This window comes from Panthera uncia (genome assembly GCF_023721935.1).
Source record: "Panthera uncia isolate 11264 chromosome E2 unlocalized genomic scaffold, Puncia_PCG_1.0 HiC_scaffold_19, whole genome shotgun sequence".
NCBI classification, from domain to species: domain Eukaryota; kingdom Metazoa; phylum Chordata; class Mammalia; order Carnivora; family Felidae; genus Panthera; species Panthera uncia.
The window spans coordinates 18,240,508-18,260,232 of record NW_026057588.1 but is presented as its reverse complement, the minus strand read 5'-3'; the positions used below and the strand labels follow the sequence as shown (position 1 = coordinate 18,260,232).

Sequence of the window (19,725 nt, the reverse complement as noted above, 5' to 3'; positions counted from 1 at the left end):
TCCTGAGCACCCCGTTCTCAGGGAGGCACCATTTGCTCTACCTTCCCAATAATTCACATCAGGTCGTCTACGGGGATGAAAGGAACCAGGCAGCCATGTTTCCTATATCAGATGCCTGCATTTTATACATGACGTGAAGTGACCAGCCACGGCCTGGGGTGCTGGCCTTCCTGCCTTCTTTCAGAAAAGGCAAGTGAGCTGCTTCCCATCTGTGATTTGTCACAAATAACCAAGGCTGCCCAAAGCCAGTTGGGGCTCGGCACCATAGAAGTGGCCTGAGGAGTCCTTTCCTGATCCAAGGGGCTTCCTGTCACCTTCTATGATGGAGCAGGTCCCAAGCACCTCAAGGGCCCCCCAGCACAGGTGTCTTAATCCAGTAGTCTATATTGTCAGGCTCCATTTCGAGCCACAGAAAATCGAAGTCACTTGGGAGTCTAGGTCATCCCCTTTGTCTGACAGGGCAAATGCAGAAGTGGAGGGTCTCTGGGGTCCAAAGGTCCTGGGGTTGCCCCCTAACTCTGCTGCTTCCCCGGCTAAGGGCCCACAGTTAGGGCCTTTCACCTTGGCCTTGGCTTCCTCTGCAATGGGGCAGGGGCTGTGGCCTGCATGGGATAGGGCACAAGGGATGTTGCTGGAATCAGCAGGTGCCACCCCAGAGTGAAGCATTTGACCAGCTGTTAACAGTGAGCCTCATGTCCAGTAAGAATCACAGTGGCAACAGTGATGAGAGTACTGATTAACGATGACAGCAGCGATGATGGGACACAGAAAAAGCTCCTGGACCTGAGATCCTGTCCTCTGAACTCCTCTGAAGACCTCATTTAATATTCTGCTTTGTACATACAGACTCAAAGTGAGCTGCCCTCTGGGGCTGTAATTCTACACTATCACTACCGGCTCTCCCGTCCCGCCACTCCAGACTCTGTTTCACTGCATTTGGAGGCCAGTTCTCCTCTTCTCCCCCCAGATCACAGTACAAACGGAGTTGAGTTTCCCCCAGCCATAAAAGCAAAAATGTCAGAATGCAGCTGGGGAGGCTGCAGTGAAGAGATGCTCTGACTTGGTGAGTCCCAGGCTGCCCCCTCCAAATTTCTGGAAAGGTCAAGGTCCCCAAGGACGATAATGTTAAAATGCAGTTTATAGAGGCAGGAAGGATGCACTTGCCAAGGAGAGGGTCAGGAACAAAATCAGAACGAAGGATGAGCGGGTCCCTCGCTCCCTGGTACTTAGAGATGCAAGGTAAGTAGCAAATGACCTCATTAGGAGCACGTGAGTAAATGTTCAGGCTATTTGAGATCCTATACCCAAAGAAATCAATAACAACAGGTCACAAGTGTATTAACCGACTCTTTAGATGCTATGAGTTGCCCCCCAGTAACTCAGTATTGAAATCCAAGGACAAAAAGAAAGATCAAAAGCCACCCTCTCTCCACAACCCAACCAGGCAGAAGGTGCTGCAGAAAACAGGTGCCCGTGGCCCTGGGCGCATGGGTGCAAGCCGCGCTCCTTCACCAAGGCCCCCCTGACCAGGCACCGAGGGCCACAGTCACCCTCTGCTCCAGACCGTGTCCTGGCTACGGAGTTCATCCCTGGGTCCCAGCAAGCTCTGATGCCCACACACCCCTGGGACATTTACTCAAGCTGGCTGGCTGGCTCCTCTGCTGCTTCCACAATGACCCCCAGCACTTAATGTATGTCCATGTGCCACCTTGGTCTGGGGAAATTGGCATGCGAGGGCCCCATCCCGCCAATCCTGCCAGGCTGGAGCAGCAGTGCCTGACCTGGAGCAGCAGGCACTGACGTGCTTGGGGCACGGGGCCTGTAATACAGGCCTCCCTGTGTACCTGGCAGTGGCTGCAGTTGGAGGCCTCGGTCCCCCAAGGAGACCATGGGGGCGCACGGCTGCGCGCTCACCTCTGCCCCAGTCCTGCTCCATCAGCAATGAAAGTCAGGGGCAGCCCCTTGTGACTATCTGGATTCGGGACAGATGCAGAGTCCCAGAAGGACAGTCATTCACCTGCCCAGGCCACATGACACCCCCGGGCACCCACGTTGGGAAGTAGATTAAATCCGGGGGCCTCCAACTGCACCCCACCCACGGGCCTCTCAAAGTCTGGGGTTTTTCTGACAGCAGCATCTGCAGCCGGCAATGGTCTATGGGGGAGCACCTCCCCACACGTGAAGGCCCGGGCTAAGCCCGAGGGGCGCTTAGATCAGACCTCCCAGAGCTGTCCTCCCACTGGGAAGCTCAGCAGCCACAACCCAGGTACAGAGGCCTCCAGCTGCCGAGTCAGGGCACCGCCCAGGCACCTCCCCTTCAGGGAGGTCTGAGGTACACACTTCCCATCTGCTCTCTGCAAACGTGGGCACTGCCGAGGTGGCTGGGAGCCGGGCGGTGGCATCCCACAACACACAGCCAGGCTATGGCAGCGAGAGGAAGGGGATGCCGGAACGGAGGGGTGACGGAAGCCCTGACCTGCACAGAGAGGAGCCGGCTGCTACTGACCTCGTCTGCATACTGGACGTCATCCACAGCATACTTCTCCTTGAAGTACTCCTTGGAGTGGATCCTCAAAGGGAAGCACAAAGAACACCAGGGTCAGGGTTTGGCCACACTCGGCACGGGCTGCCTTCCCGCTCTCAAGCCCAGACCATAAAGCCCCAGGGCCCATTCCCGCCCCGACACAGAGCAGGCACAGACTCGGATGACAAGGGGCACTGGGCCACAGATTTAATGCTGAACCGTCTGCCTTTCCTGACCTCCCCAGCTGACCTCCACTCGTCCTTGGAGCCCGTGACCCTGGCCACCCGCAGCAAGCATCTGCAGACCAAACTTCACCCTCCACCACCAGCAACAGCCCACCAGGCAGCCAGCCAGTATACCCTTTGGGGCATGAAATAAGCTGCCTCCCAGGAGCTGCCCCCCATGGAGCCTCTTTAAAGGAAAGTTTTAAAATTAACATTTTAAAGAAGTCAATATCAGTATTACTCATTGTGATGAGAACATTCAAGCTTACTCATCATCTCTGAAAAATCAGCCATGAGAAGACAGACAAAGGAAGGAGGAGGTTGGGCCATCTCCCGGAGGGCTCCCAGTCATGGTCATGGTCACAGTCAATGGTCCAGCCAGCACCCCCCCATCCCCCCGCCTCCCGGCAGGTGGGTGAGTTGATGTCACTGCTGGTGACAGAACTCACATGAAGTGGAGCACTAGCCACACGAGGGGAGGGTGTCACAAGCCAAGTCTATTGACGCACACACGCCATCCTGCGCCATCCCACGCCTGGGCACCACATCAGCACAGGGGATATACCCCCCAGGCTGCCTGTGATCACATGGTATTCTAGTCATCGAGTGTTAGATCCGAAAGCGGCCTCGGGAGAAAACAGCAGATGGTTTTCAGACTGTGCTTCCTGGACTCGCAAGGGTGAGCAGATGACAGGGGGGTGAGGGTGCCAAGGGCAGCGTGCCTGGGGACGCCCAGAGGGGGCAGAGGAGGGAGCACACTTCCAGACTTGGAGATGACCACCTCCAAGAGCAAGCTCCATGTGCCTTTAAGAAAGACATCAGTGACCAGGGTCACTGCCCGGGAAATAGAAGCCCACTACCCTCCCTGAGCCCTGCACGGCTTCCCTCTCCACTCAAGCCTGCGCCAGACAGATCATGGCCAGGAAGCAGAGATCATGGACCTGGGGGGCAGATGGGTGGGCCTCAGGGATCAGCAAGGAGCTCACAGCCACACACGGCGAGCAGGCTGAAGAGATGACAGTCTCACTGCAGCGAGCTGCTCGGTGCCCCAGAACGCTCTTTGCTTTATCTCTCTTTTGGCTTCTCTGAAGTAGGCACTGGGTGTCAGGCTCTTGCTGTTAATTAAATTTGCACAATCCAGTCACATTAGCTTCCACGCCTGAGTCAGGACTCAAACGTCAAATGGCCAAAGTCTGGCACCACCAGCAGTACCACCTGAAGGAGCTACGGGGCAGGAACAGATGACAGGCACCTGGATTCGGGAGGCCCCGGTTCTCCGCTTACGGCGGACAGCTCACTGACCCTCGGCTACTAAGCGGTGACACCCTCAGCCATGCGCAAAAGCACATGCCAGAAGGGAGGGGTGGGGCCGTCAGTGTCATCACCACGTCCACCCTCGACCGCACCAGCTTCGGTCTCAGCTCCAGGACGGATGCCCTGCATCCTCGGCAGGTCCCCAGTCCACCTCTGGTCCCCAGCCACTTCATCGCTTGCAGCGGTGGCAGGCACCCAACGCCAACTGCCAGCAGATTTGGGAAGTGCAAAGGACCTGCTTTCAGGGGATGCTCCCTACAGGTGGGCATCTCAGCCACTACCCCAGGGAATGTGTGCCTGCCTGCCTGCCTGCCTGCCCTGCCTGGGAGTCTCGGTGGTCAGGCTTCAGCACAGACCTAGACTGGAGACCTGAGAACATCTCCACACACTCAGCCTGAGGTCAAGGTCTTCGCGATACGGAACCAGGGGAGATGGGAGGAGGAGGCGTAATGGCGAGGCAAACACGAGGTAGCTGTGACCTGTGGATGGCCCCAGGGCTGTGCGCTCACCTCTCCACCCCTCGCCTACCAGCCATAAGCCGCTCCACTTGCCGCAGGGGCCGAGGAGCAGCCAGGGCCAGCCAGCCCACACGAGAGCCTGCTGCCGCCACTCTGATTATCCGGGAGGAAGGCAGGGCAGGAGTCAGTCCCACCACGTGCCCCTTGCCCTCCTCAAAGAAGTCGAATGACACAGTCCTGAGCACCCACTGGGCCTCAAGGATCAAAACCACTGACTAGCCACAGGCCTGGTTCGTAATAGGAACGACCACCTCACAGATACAATGTGAAAAACATCTTTTCTGGCACTTCGCCTGCCTTTCTTTCCTAAAGGGCACAGATAATTAAGTTTGAATACTACTTGTTTTTCATGTTTTGAGGCTAATTATAGTAAAAATAATTTAAATGTCACCCTAAGGGAGACGTGTGCCAGGCCACCGCATCAAGCCAGCCACCAGAGACTCAGCCGTGATGACTTGGTGGGGTCGACCAGGGAAGGAGCGGCTGCTCCAAGAGCCCCGCTGGACAGGCAAGAGAGGTCAGCGGGCAGCTACAGGACCCGCTGGGGGCCAGGCTGGCGGCAGCCACACGGAGGGCCTGCACTCTGCCCTGTCTGGGGTTCGGGGTCCAGCGGGGCAGCTCATGCCAGATCCCATCACATGGCAGATCCAGAAAAAACCACTGGACCAGGGGAGAGTGGGTCAGCAGAGAAGCTGACCTCACCCTAGAAACTGTCCCTTCAAAGGGAAGGGACGGCTTTGGCAGGAGAGAAGAGAGAGCACCCCACTCAAAGCGGTTTGTGACTTCACCACCAGCAGCCGGGGCCAGCATGAGTTAGAGGTGGCCTTTCCCAGAACTCAAGGTCAGGGTTGACACTGTGAGTACCCACGCCCCGTGCAGGGCCTCCTGTGGGAAGGAGACATTAAGTGAATGCCTGTGGTGTAGACACAATGGAACCCTTCAGAATATGAAATTTCCAAGCACAGGTCTTGCCAGCTAGCTGCCCACCTGTGTGCGGTTAATGAATAAATAACAGGACCAAATTACAGCAGTCACCATCAATTTTAGCGGCCAGAGTCTGCCTTCAGCCACACGCAACGCCGCTGCCTCTCATCCTGCTCACAGCACAGCGCTGGCACTCGCTCCCAACGTGGGTCGGCAACCACTGCAACATTCCAGTGGCTCGTCAGAGAACAGGTCTCTCCAAAGCAGTGCAGGTTCCTGATCCTGGGGATCACAGCCGTGAGGCGGTGCTGGGCATCGGGGGAGCCAGGGCTCCGGAGGTGATCAAAAGGAGGCCCGTGATCAGCAGAGCCAGAGCCCCGGGAAAGGTGCCCAAGGGTTCTGGTAAATGCTTAGCCAGGCCTCAGGCTGCCTGAGATCAGGCTCCCCCCACCCCGGACCGCCTGGGGTAAGAGCCAAAGGGGCTTCCTCAGCCTCCTCGGGAAGGCCTGCACCTCCGTCAGTGCCCCTCCCTGAAGACAGAGGGAGGGACAGGGTGAGGCCACCAGGTGGGCTGAGGCGGCCTCAGTCCTCCTGACCCAGGTGTGTGTACAGGGTGCGGAACGGTAGCTGTGAGAAACCGCTCACAACATACACAACCCGCAATATGCACACATACCACATCACACCCTACCACACGCCCCCGCACACCCCATCCCACACGTGCACATACACACCGCATACCGCATACACCCAAACCACACCCACCCACAACCACTCCCCTGGCACCCACACACACATCACAGCACATGCACATCAGCTCCCATGCCAGAAAGAGCAGGGCTCAGGCCCTGAGGCCCTGAGGCCCTGAGCCCGGGGGGAAACTCCCCCTCACCACTCCTGGGCAGGGCCCTCAGTAGGATAAGCACCCTCCTCCCTGCAAACCCCACACCAGGCCCACTGTCTCCCATACCAAGCCACAGTCTCAGCCAGGAGACAACAGGAGCAGAACACGGTCAAGCTGCAAAGGTTCTAGTAGGGCCCCCCAGACCCCGCAGGCCCAAAGTCACTCACCCTCTCTGGGCGCTGAGGCTGCCCGGTATTGAGTTACGGAGACAATTTTAGAGGACCCCAGACACCCTGGCAGCCAAAGCTGCCATCAGCTAAGCCTGATTCTGACAAGACATAATGGGAAACACTCTCACGTCCAAAGGCCCCGACTTTTGTCAGCAAAGATTCCAAATGAAAACAAATGAGAAGCTACCCTACCCCTGTACCCAAAAAGGCCCGGGGTGAGGAACAGGCCGGGCAGCAGGCCTCGTTGTCTGCTGCCCTGACAACGGGACAGGCCCTCTGTGCAGGAAGCGGCAGATCCGCAGATGGGGGTGTTGTTTCCCTGGACGACTGTGGATTGCAGGATCTGCCAGATGGATTTTCAAAAGCCATCAGAGACTGAAAAGGAAGCTGAGGAGCTGAAGGTCAAATGTTCAGGCTGGTGGGTTTTGATTGCAAAGGCCAGGTAATCCCACAGCCTCGCTCCTGAGCCCTATTGATTATGAGTGTCTGGAAATAGCTACATGCAATCAGATCTGGCCATTCCCCAGCTCCAGCCCCCAAAAACCAACTCATTTACCACTGCCCCACTATAACTGAGTCTTCTCTCCCAAAGGCTGGGGACATGGGGACCGGGAAAGGGGCACGCCAGAACAGAGGAAGGGAAAGGCCTGCCCAGGTGGCCACAGTGGGGAGCCAGGTCTGTAGGAAACCAGGGTCTAGCTCTCTGCTGTGGAGCCAGAAGGCCCCTGGGGACCAACCTGCTCATTCCGGCCCACCCAGCATGGAGCCTTTCCAACTGGGAGACCCACACTGCAGACCCATTTCTATACTCAAAGGCCGCACAAGCAGCTGTGTCTGCACCAGACAATCAGCTGGCTTGGCAAAGCAGGGACAGACTGAAGGAGAACTTTTAACAGTGGTCCTGAAAGTCAGCCATGACCAAAGCACAGAATATTATTCCTGTATTATTGAAGATTATGCTTCAGAATAGCCAACTGCTAACAGCTGTTCCCTGACCAATCAGGTCCCGGGTTTTAAACCCTCCAGTCAAGTGCCATGTGGCTCCCCAGATGGTGGCTGTGGGGAAACATAGTGAGATTTGCTCAGATTTTCCCACTGGATGGTAGAGTCCCTAAGGCAGGGACAGGCCTTTCCTCCCACTGCCCCAAAAGACGTCCACCCTCCAGGACAGGCACTCCCCAATTTCACACAAGAGTCAGCCCTACATAAAAAGCACGCAGACAGAAGAGAAAATGCACTCAGAGGCTCCCTACATTTCCAGACAGAAACTCCAGTGAGGCCCTGCTCACAACCTCCCCTAGCCCCCCCACCCAGGCCCACATCTCCGACTGCAGGACCGGCACTCCTGAAGCCAGTAGGGAGCCACAGGGAGGATCACAGACAGCCAGCTCACAACCCCGGATGCTGCAGAGGGGCCCTGGCTCTTTGTGGGATATGCCACTGGCAGCTAAGTGACCGCCTAGAGTGCAGAAAGGGTCTGGAAGGAATCCTCTTACCAAGACCAGACCTACACTCTCACCAGGAACCTTCTCACCACAGCTGAACCAGTCACCAAGGTTTTGTAGCAAACCATACTGACACTCTTCACTTTCATGGACCCTGAAGGTCTGGGCTTGCGACAGAGCCCAGAGTGGACAGCTTATCTCTGCTCCACAAGGTCTGGGACCTCAGCAGCAGGACCCAAGGGCTGGGACTTGGGAGTCACCTGTTCTGATGGGTGGTCTGGCTGTCAGCTGGGCCTCCGCTCCTCTCCATGAGGTCCCTCCTACATGGGCCCCCTCACGGCATGGCAGCCGGGTTCAAGGGCCAGTGTCCCTGAGCAGAACCACAGTGCACTTTATCGTCTGTCTACAAGATGACCCTGCCACACTCACACATCGAGGCAGTCACCAGGTCCCGATCCGAGTCAAGCAGGAGGGGACAGATTCCACCTCTGCATAGGGAATGGCCACAAATATTGCTGTGGTCATTTTTGGACATTACAAGCTGCCTGTCCCTGCCATCTACCACCTCACTTCAGTGTCACAAACATAACCGTCCCCACAGTGACCATCACTCTGACGACTGGTGGTCAGCCTTGACCATCACTCAGCCCTGGTGGTGCCTCACGGACAGTACTGTCACTGTTCCCCAGATAAGGAATCAGAGGCCCCAACAGTGGCGAGACCTGCTCCACAAAGGGGCCGTGCTGAGCCGTCCGGCAAGCTTCCAGCAAGACGGGCCCACAGGACCTGCACAGGCCACACCACCACACTGCTGTTTCCTTTCAAAGCAGGGCAGTTGTACGGATCCAACCAGGAATTTGATGAAGACTGACTATAAAGGCTACAACAAGATGGAGAGGTGGAACCCACCCTCCCAGGAGTACCCATGTCTCCAGGCCGGATATGCTGATCTAACAGGAGGAGGCGTCCAGGAAGAATGGACTGAGGAAGGCCTGCCCCAGGCCAAACCCGAGGCCAGTTTCTCTGCAGGTACAAGACACCGTGGCAAGGCAGGCAGGGAGGTCCAGAGGACAGAGCAGACATCTGCCTCTGTACTCCCCCACACACCCCCACCCAGGCCTGGGCAGTGTAGAGCCTCTGGGGGCTCTCACTGGGCCTGGCTCACCTTGACCAAGGTGCCGCCCCACCCCTCTGGGAAGAAGACAGTACAACGTTCCGTGTCCACCCTGACCCGGGTATGGAGGCCAGTGGGAACCTGCTCATTACAGCAGGGACACATTTATGCCATCTGCCCTGAGGCCTCTGAGAGGGCCAGAACCTACGTGGCTGTTCAGTCACGCACTCCAGAGGCCAAGTGGATCAGGCATGGCCACTTCCCACCCCCCTCCCCCAGAGGCAAGCAGGAGAATGTCCTCCAGGGAAGCACAGCCCACTTCTCTTCTGCCATGAGTGCTGCCTAAAGCTGTCTCTACGGCAAAGCTGAAGGCCTGGGGCCAGGAAGCCCCAAAGGAGAAACGTTACCAACCTGTGAGCCTGGATCCCTTGCCCCAAGATGACAGAAGAGGGATCTCTCAGGCCAACCAAAGAAGCTATGGAGTCTGCACTGAAGGGCCGGTGGGGAAGGGTGCTGCATGAGGCACAGGAGGCCCTGTCCTGGGGTCTGCACAGAGCAGCTCCCTGTAGCAGCCACAGGCCCGCCAGCCCACCTGGTAATGAGAGATCGAGGACACTAGGCAGCGAGGGCTGCAATTCAGACGTTTGCCCAGAATGACCACCCTCCAGGCAGGAACGACATGCTGAAGGTGATGAGCATTTTCCGGGATCCCCTGAGCACCTCAAGCACCCACGGTGAAGTACAGCGTCTGACTCAGCACCTCTGTGCAGGCAGGATGGCTCCCAAGGTGGGTGGACATGGCCAAGGGCCCTGGAGCTGGTAGAGGCCGTGGATGATGGGGAGGAGGCCTCTGAGCACAGCCCAGCCCTGGTCCCACACTCTTCACACAGCACAAGCCTAGAGCCACTGACCTGTCTCATGGGTGAGCCAACTGAGGCAGGGCCTCCATCTGAGCCAGAGACGGGCACACGACAGGCATCCCGCAATGCCACATTAGCGATGGGCCTCAGAGAATGGTCCCAGGCTGCCCTCTCTGACCCGAGCCAACCCCCATGACACCCAAGGTGGGGCCGCCTCCCACTGATGCCATGCGGGAGTGATGGTTCACTGGGGCCACAGCCTCTGACATTTTAACAAAGCTGAGAATCCAGAATTTCAAGATTAATAAATAGTACCTCCAAACAAACATGACCACAGTCTGTGGCTCTGACACCCCTTCCCAACCAAGGCCGCAGGCTCTGGCCCTGAGCAGTCAATGGGCCTGACCACTGAACCCCGCCCCCCATCCCCAGCTACTCTTTCCCTCCTTGTCACCACAGGCCAGACCCTTCCCCCTGCCCCAACCCCAGCGGTGGTCAGCAGGCCCAGACTGCTCCTTACTTTCCCATCCAGGTGGCATAGCTGGCAGGAAGCCTGGGCACAAATAGGGTTGACTTCCCGGTGCCGACATCAATTGTGCCGTAGCAGCCTGGATCCGTGACGCCAAACGCCCAGTGAAAGAAGGACTCCTGTGGTGAGAACAAGGACCCTGGTTACCCAGTCAGCAGGACAAAAACATGAGGCACAGGGAGAGGTGTGAGGTGTCGGAGTGAGCACCGAGCACCCTGGAAAGTCAGCTCAGGGCCCCCCAGCCCCACACAGTTGTCCATCTATCCACTCTGCCCGCTGACAGCTGCGGGCTGTCTCCCACTTCCGGGATTTGGCATGGAGCAGCCCGGCTGGCTCCTCCCACCCTGCTTTCAGCTTTCTCTGATGATGCACATTTCACGACATGCCCCAGCCCCACCTGCACCCCTTCCCGGCAACACCCTCATGCCCCCCCGCAGGGCACCCTAGGGCACGCCAGGACACGGGTGCCCATGAGCACCACGGGTCCGGCTCAGCCCTGCCCGCGCCTCTCTGCTGCCCCCATGCCCGAAGGTGGGCAAGATGCCACTCTGACTTAGACACCTAGGCCAGACATCTGCACGGAAAGGAGTCCTCCATTTAGGACTTCTTACTTCCTTCTCCCACCCCCGGGGCAGCTGATGACTTCAGTGTTTAGCAATAAACATTGAGCTAAAATAATGTTCGAAAGGTATGAAGTGGAGGAGGATCTCTGCTAAAATTAACCTTGCATAACAGCAGTCAGGGAGCCAAAGGCTGAATTTAGGAGATCGATTTTTAAACCACAAAATACGTAAACCTCAGGAAGCATCAAGACTAGGCAGAAAAGCCTTACTGAGACCTCCACGTCTCTAGCAACCAGGGGACTGCAGGCTTGCAGCTGCAAGAACAATGTGGCATGGGGAAATGTGCAGCGGGAGCCACTTGCGGCATAAAAACACCACAATGGCTCTCAGCAGCCGACAGCCCATCTGTGTCCTGTGCAGGGGACACAGCCCAGCTGGGGAGGCCACCACTTGCCGCGCCTCCACACTCAGGTCCCCTTCACATTTCCCTGACTCCTCCTGGCCTGGATGCTGGACAGCCATGTCCCCAGGGAGGTTCCGGAGTTCCCAGGGTGCCAGGCCCCAGATCTGCAAGTGGCAGGGAGGAGAAGAGAGCCCTATACTTGGAGTCCAGAGATGCGACTCTAATTAGTCCCAGCTCCCCCTCTGGCAAGTCATTTCCTCTCGGAGCCTCGGTTGCATCATCTATAGAGTGAGTGCGATGCTAAGATCGATGAGTGGGGCTGGCTCAGGGCGTCTCCGGCTTTCCGGGTGAGCCTCTCTGCTCAGTGCCTTTGCTCCTGTTCCTGGGAACTGAGTGATGCCAGCGATTCCCAGCCAAGGCCGCCACATCCAGGCTGCAGCTAGGCTACCCCTACTACCCTCCCCCGCACAGGGTTCCAGATCCTTAAGGAGTCCCTAGTCTACTTCCCAGGTCAGGAAACTGAAGCCCGGTGAGGGTCAGTGAGTCAGCAATGGCCAAACCATGATGAATGTCTGGGCCTCCTACTCCTGCTCAGCACCCTGTTCACACGCCCCCTCCCAGACGTCTGCAGCCCCCTGCAGCCCCCGTCTTCCCTAGCACAGGAAGAATCTGGCCCCAGGAAGTCAGACCTCCCCATCTGCACCTCTGCCCAGCCCACCCTCTTACCACCTACTCCTGTGGACACTACCCTCCTCCCCAGCCTGGAACACCCACACCCAACTGCACTTGTCAGAATTCACCCTGGCCTTCAAGGGCCCACACCGAATACTGCCTCTTCCGTGAGGCCTTCTTGCCTACTTGCTCCCCCAAGAATGTCATCGTTCTGTATCCTGACCTAAGAGCTGAGACTGGCTGGCATCAGCTCTGCCTTCAGCCACAGCTAGGAGGGATCTGCCCCTCCAGACTATTGGGTATGGGCTTCCTGGGTGCCCACGCCTCGACCTGCCCTCAGAGAGCCTCTGCAGGGTCCCCTTGGGGGTAAAGCTGCCCAGGGCCTACCAGGCCCGATGGTGGAGGAGGGCGGGCAGCCCACAGAAGGCCGGGTGCACGCTTACAGGGCGGGCTCACCTGGCGGAAGAGGACCCCGGTGTCGGTGCAGTAGCGCTGTGTCTCCTCCCCGCCCTGCAGCAGCACCACAGAGCCCGCCTGCACAGCCGGGTTCTTCCGCAGCCGCTCACACAGGCGCCGCCTGTTCAGGGCAAAGAGTGCCAACGGCACCTTCAAGGTTTCATTCCCCAGCCAAAACGAAGGTCTGCAAGACACGAACACACATTGCCACATAGGCTCTGTTAGCGCCACCAAGCACATCCGCCACCCGTGGCCTCAGGTGACTGGAGGGCCGAGCCTGCTGTGGGACCCCCATTAGCATGGGGCAAGCTGGTCTAACCTCAATCTGCCTGACCTAGAGACAGCCCCTCGCTGGGCTGCCGAAGACCACAGGGCCCCCTCGGCCGCACCCTCCCCTGCTGTCCCCGAGCGCCAGGCCCCGAGATCAGATGAGGGAAAACTGCATCTGTTTAACCAGCTGGCAGGTGAGGCCCATGGAGGGAAGCCTACAATGGCTTGGAGACGCACTCGACTTCTGCCCTCAAGGATCCTACTATCCATGCAAGAATGAGCTGTAATCTGGCCCAGACAACACTGGATCCCTGCCCAGTGCCTTCATAATGCTGTCTTCTCAAGTCACAGACCCAGCATCCTGGGCCGGGACACCCACCTGGCCCCAGCACACACACACACAGGACACCCAGTACCAGGGCCTGAAGTGAGTCTGTGCCGAGGGGATCATGGTGAGATGGACTGGGCAGTGGCAGCCCTCAGGGTGCTCTCCTGAAGGACCCACATCACAAGAGAGCAGGTGGATGTCTCTCCCCACCCCCACCCCAATCCCCTCTACACTGAGAAAACAGCTCACCCTCCCAGCACCCACCCCCCCAAAGCCCACCTGCCTCCAGACCCTGCATCCCATGTCTATTCCCCGGTTGCTCCAGCATCAAGTTTTCCCTCTCAGGATCGCTCTTTGTAACCAGTGTACAGGAACCTCACCCTTGTAAAAAATAAATAAGTAAAAACACTTAGTTCCCTTGACCGCAACGCCCCTCCAGCAGTTGATGTCTCTGTCCCCTTTGCAGGAAATATCCTCTGCAGTCACTCAAGTCCACTGTTCTACTGCCCATGCTCTCCTCGATCCCCTCCCTGGCCTTGGCCAGGTCACAGTGACCCCTGCTCCTGAACCTGCACCCAAAATCCTCATGTGGCTTCCCAGTCCTCGCCTAGCTTCTGGGTTCCTAGGCACCTGGGGGCCACTCTTTCCACATCCCCCCAACAGGCTCAGGCTCGCTCCCCCCTCAGCGCCACCTCCAGCTGGAGGAACCCCTCTCCTGCCTGGACAACCACAGGGAACTCTCCAGGCTCTCTCAGTCCCAGCTTCCCCCACCCAGAGGGACACTTTACAATGCAAATCGGAGCAGGCCCTCCCCTGCCCACCCCCTCTGCTACCCAGTGCACTTGGCCCAGAGCTACCAGGCACTGAGGGGATGCAGCCCCACTCTGCCTGTACTGGCACTCCAGTTCTTCCCCAAACGACAAGAACACTCCCCAGGGGCCTGGATGGCTCCCGTTCTCACTGTATCCGGGCCTCTGCAGAAACGGCCACACTTTCCAGAAGCTTTCCAATACTCTGTCCAAGACTTATCCCCTACTCTCCTCACTCCTCTCTAGAGCACAGGGCACTGCCTGACATCATTTATTTACTTGCTCATGGTCTCCCCAGGTAAAACGTAAGCTCTAGGAGGGCAGGAACCTCACCTTCTTTCCGAAAGAATGACCAAACGGAGGACAGGGGACGGAAGACAGAGGTAACATCCTAGCAAGTGTGCTGGGGGCTAGGAAGGCTGCCGGGCCAGGCCCAGGGGGCGGCAGGGGAGTCAGGCAAGTGCATGTGGTGTGTGCCCCAGGGAAGGGGGCAGCAGGTGAGCACGCAGGCCCAAGAGGGCAGAAACAGCCCAGAGCTGGTTGAGAAAGAAGGCTCTGCCAGGGAACACAATGAGAGCCAGGTACTGCACTCACCTGGCCATGGCCCCTCAGAGACGGGGACACATGAGCAGGTGACACCCCCATGCACATCATGGCTTAAAAGCCACCGCATTCTGGTCTTCCCCGGCTTTCCTCTTTACACGTATAGCTCTCTCCTCTCTCCCCCCACTTAGCACCCTCCAGATCCACTTTCCCTGCTCTGCCCAGGTCCCCCTAGCACTTCAGTAAGGCTCCAGGTGGATTTAGCCGCTGGGAGGCAGGGCAGGAGACTAAAGGGTGGAGGGAGGACACAGAATCCATTCCCTCCTCTCCCTGGTGAAGCTGGAACCTGATGGCTGGTGGTCCCACCCCGCAGGACCACAGCTTGGCTTCCCTGGCTCCTGACCAGCTTCCCTCCTCTTCTCTCCCAGGTCCCCTTAACCTGCCCACAGCTCTGTAAACTGACCCCTGCATGAAACTCTCTTCATCACCCCTTTGAGTGAGGCCCTGTCAGGTCCCTGGCTGAAATGACACATCTACCTTCTTTTTTTTTTTTTATTTTAATTTTTTAATGTGTATTTATTTTTGAGAGAGAGAGAGAGAGAGAGAGAGAGTGTGTGTGTGTGTGTGTGTGTGAGAGAGAGAGAGCGAGCGAGCAGGGGAGAGGCAGAGAGAGAGAGAGAGAGAGAGAAAGAATCCAAAGCAGGCTCCAGGCTCTGAGCTGTCAGCACAGAGCCCAACGCGGGGATTGAACCTGTGAACCACGAGATCATGACCTGAGCCGAAATCAGGTGCTTAACCGACTGAGCCACCCAGGTGCCCCGACACATCCACCTTCTGACACATAGGCAATCTGTATGTACTGGTGCTCACTGGGGGGGTCCGCCTCCACGCACAAGAAAGTAATCCCATGGAGACAGATCTGGGCCTGCTCTGGTCGCTGCCGCCCCAGTGCCTAGCACTCCGCTTGGCACACAGCAAGTACTCAATAAATATCTGCTGAGTAAACAACGGTCACAATGTGGGGCCACCCACACAGCTGTGCAGATCAAAAGTTGCCACGTCGGCTCCAGTGGGGCAGGAAACAGGACCCTTGGGCCCACCCTGGCCCAGAAAGGGAGGAAGGGTCACGCACACCCCACACGCGTCGACAGGGCTAGAGCTCCCCACCCCAGTCCCTGGGCCTCGCCCTTACAGAAGGGTTGTACAGGGGCCAGGACTTCCTCTGAGCTGGGCTGCTTTTCTGCTGTTGTCAGCCACAAGGATCAAAGGGCAGAGGTGACACCTCGTGAACATGCCTGCATCCCAGCTGGCCATGCAGTCAGGAACCGAAAGTGCAGCCACCAGCACCCGCACGGCCCCCCACACTCTTTCCCCTCACTCAGCAAATCCCAGGGAGGGGATGGCACAGGGAAGAACCTCATCTCTGCAGACTCCCCAGTGGCCCAGCGGGAGCATCACTAAGACACTGCTGCAGGTGGCCTCGGCCAAAGTCGCCCGGATGCACGAAGACTCCATAGCACAGCTGGCTGAAAATGCCCAGTTGCAGCCAGCACCCATCCCCTCACCCGGCCCACCTCATCCCCCACCACTCCTCACCCCTCTCCCTGACCCTCTCTCCTTAAACACACCAGACACTAGCTCCACCTGGCCTGCCACCATGCCCCCACCAGGAAGGCTCTCAGAAGAAGAGCTGGGCTTCCTCTTGTCCAGAACCTTCTGAGAGGCCTACATGTTTCAGATCATCTGGACTGGGACCTTCTGGCCCAAGGGCCAAGCAGCCCAGAACAAGACAGGTAACTTGCTAAGAATCCTGTCTAGGAGCGTCAGCTGTTATTGTGAAGAAAACGTGCAATACTCCCTAAGTCTCCATGGGGCTCAGGCCGAACGGAGCTGCGGTCACTCGTTACTGCAGGGCACCCCCAGAATCAAGGCTTATAGAGACACGCCCTTTGATTTTTCCTGATGTAAACCAACCCTCTCCCCCCATCCCCAACAGAACATGGGGCCCAGAGCCAGTGCAGGTGACTTCCCGCAAGCTCAGCAAAAGCAGCACCAATAAAACGTCTCCACCTGGTTTCCACTGGCGCTTTCACGGATCCCCAGAATTGAAAAGGCAAAAGCCAGGTCATCCCCAAGTGCCAGTGTAAATAAGCCAGCAGAGGCTGGCACACCAGCTCTGAGGCACCAGAGAGACCCAGAGAACAAACTCCGGTCCCCACAGGCCAGCCCACCCCTACCAACCGCCAGGGCCCAGGAAGCAGCCAGTGACCAGGAGTGGGGCCAGCCTCGGGGAGAGTGTGACGCTGTTGTCCCTCCAACCCATTCCTGTCCCCCAAACCATACTGAACCACCCCTTCCTTTGCCTCAGTGGCCACCTGTGGGGTTCTCACCCATGGGGGATTCACCCATGAGGATTCACACACAGAACTTAGGGACTCCATCTTCTTGGGTGGGGAAAAAGTAGATCTTTCTTGCCTTTAACCTCTCATTCAACTGTACATTTTCTTCAGTTATTATTAATGTAAGGAACTAACCACAGCAGCATCAGCAGTGTATGAATCTGTCACCAGTAACAATCATATGTGTTTTCCTATCATATTACTGATGTCACGGGATCTCAAAATATCACTCTTGTTCATTGCTACTTCATAATTAGGGTGGTCATTAGGCCTGCTGTTTTTATGACTTAATGTGTGAATAAAGAAGCATATATTACTATACAGTAAATTTATTAACATTTTGATAACTGTATTTCAATGTAATTAGTTTCCCTTGTAATTCTCTGTATTTTATTTTATGCATTTAAAAATTTTTTTTCATGTTTATTTATTTTTGAGAGACAGAGAAAGAGAGCAAGTGAGCATGAGCAGGGTTGGGGGGGAGGGGGGCAGAGAGACAGTGAGACACAGGATCTGAAGCAGGCTCCAGGCTCTAAGCTGTCAGCACAGAGCCCGACTTGGGGCTCGAAACCACAAGCTGTGGGATCATGGCCTGAGCCGAAGTAGGACACTTAACCAACTGAGCATCCCAGGAGCCCCTATATCATGCATTTAAAAACATGTTGAGAAGGGTGCACAGGCCTCACCAACGGGCATGGGGTCCACGGCACAGAAAAGGACAAGATCCCTGCACTAGAATGTAATGCCACTTCTAGATGGGGCCCACACTGCTAAGTTCCCAGCAAGAAAGACCAGCCATGGGCCTCTGCTTCCTCACCCTCAGCCTCCGGCTTGGGCTGGGCCCCAAGCCTACTGGCTGGCTGTCAGCAAGGGCAACCCACTCACCTTGGCTGGAGGGGCCTAGAGGCAGCTGACCAACACTCCCCCACCCTGCCTCCCTCTTTCCCGGGAAGGGTCAGGGGGGTCTAAGCATACACAGAGACCGAGAGAGAGAGAGCTATGGAGTCAGGACCAGGTCTGGAAAAGAGCCAGAGGAGGGCAAAGGAGCACTCAAAGGCCAGCCTGCCTCCCACAGACCCACCCCTACCCACCCACCAGCATCGGCCTGACACCTCTTCTCCAGGAGCAAAAGGTTCGTATCAGGGTGGGGACAGGCTTTGATCCAGAACCTGACTCCTCCAGTTACTTTCTCTCCCTAAAAATGCTGACTCCGGCATGACCTATGACCAACAGATACACACCGAGGGCAGCTCATCTGCTTTTCCTCACTGGCAAAGGCTCCCTGGGAAGCAGCTCCCTGGGAGCCACTCGGTTAAAGAATTAAAGGTATCTCTTGGGGCGCCTGGGTAGCTCAGTTGGCTAAGTGTCCGACTTCGGCTCAGGTCAGGATCTGGCTGGCTGGGAGTTCGAGCCCCGCGTTGGGCTCTGTGCTGACAGTTCGGAGCCTGGAACCCACTTCGGATTCTGTGTCCCCCTCTGTCTCCGCCCCACTCCTTCTTGTGCTCTGTCTCTCTCTGTCTTTCAAAAATGAATAAACGTTAAAAAATTTTTTTTAAGGTATTTCTTCATCTTACTTGGAATTCTGTCCCCACCCCCACCCCCCGCCACATTTCCTTTCCTCAATCACTGAGAGCCTCCTTGCAAAGCAGGACGGCACACTGGATTAATTTAAAGTTCCCCTTTCATTCATTAGGCATCACGTCACCCAGCACCAATCACAGGGTGGCCAAATGGCCCTGAAGGTACAAAATGACCTGATCCCTGGGATCCAAGGATGCCAGAAGAGGCATAAAGGGAAGCAACATCTCAACCACAACTGGCAGGTGTGCTGACACGGAAAAGCATCCTGCCAGTGGAGAAAACTGGGAATCTCTGGAGTTCTGAGCAGGAAGCTTGTATCAGAGGTCAGGAGGGAGGGCAGTCAGGAAAGGTTTCTAGGAGGAGGAATCATCATCTAAGCTGGGCCTGCACGTATGTGAATAGTTACATCGGAGGCCAAGGGCACTCCAGGGCCAGCAGGTGAGTGGGCACAGCCAAGAAGAGAAAGGAAAAAGCCAGGTGAGGGAGGAGATGCAGGCAGCTCTGGCTGCAGCCAAGTCTCATCTCTGACCACGAAGGCTCAGGCATGGCTCAAAGAGGGGGCACCAAGTGCTATGGGATGAGGGGTCGAGCAGTGAGGGAGGGCTTCAGAGCAGACCCTCTGGGGGCTATCTCATCCATCTCATACATGACGTCCCTGCCCAAGCTGGTAGGACAGAGCGGGGTCAGCCCTGAAACACTCCCCAGGGGAGCTTTTTATTGCACCTGGTCTTCTAGTTGAATCTGAGATGCTAGTTTAGGGCTTCCGGTGCTCCCCAAATCACACGCAGCACACTCCAGTCCCTGAGACTCTCACAGCCTCCCCTGGCCCAGGCTCTGGAGGACCCTGCAGGCAACCAAATCCGACCCCCCGAGGAGCCCATGACCATGACTTGATGGCATAGTGCCTCATTACGTCTGACACCCTGATCTGTCCTGTGTGTGCAGATGGGCAGAATTTTGCTGGAAACACTCAGAACCTACCCCCCCTTAAAGAAGCTGCTAGGGTTTGACCTCAGATTCAAAGTGTCCGGCAGGATAGTCCCATACCACGGCCTGGGATGGCTCCTGCCAAGGAGGCCCTGTCAAGCTCCAGAAGCTCCCTGCACTTCCAGTAGTGCACCTCTCCAAGAACCCTGTCATTTTGTGTCACCTCCCTCACCATCCAGCCCAGCCCA

General features: G+C 56.9%; 1 protein-coding gene across 1 annotated transcript in view; it reads right to left on the bottom strand.

Moving 5' to 3' along the window:
- Positions 1-19,725, bottom strand: part of PEPD (peptidase D) — a 112,044-nt gene that overhangs the window by 90,532 nt on the left and 1,787 nt on the right. Inside the window, exons 2-4 of the mRNA XM_049621016.1 lie at positions 12,621-12,804; positions 10,518-10,645; positions 2,507-2,570 (exon numbers count right to left, since the gene is read on the bottom strand). Coding sequence (XP_049476973.1) covers positions 2,507-2,570; positions 10,518-10,645; positions 12,621-12,804 — 376 coding nt within the window. The remainder of the gene's footprint in view (positions 1-2,506; positions 2,571-10,517; positions 10,646-12,620; positions 12,805-19,725) is intronic.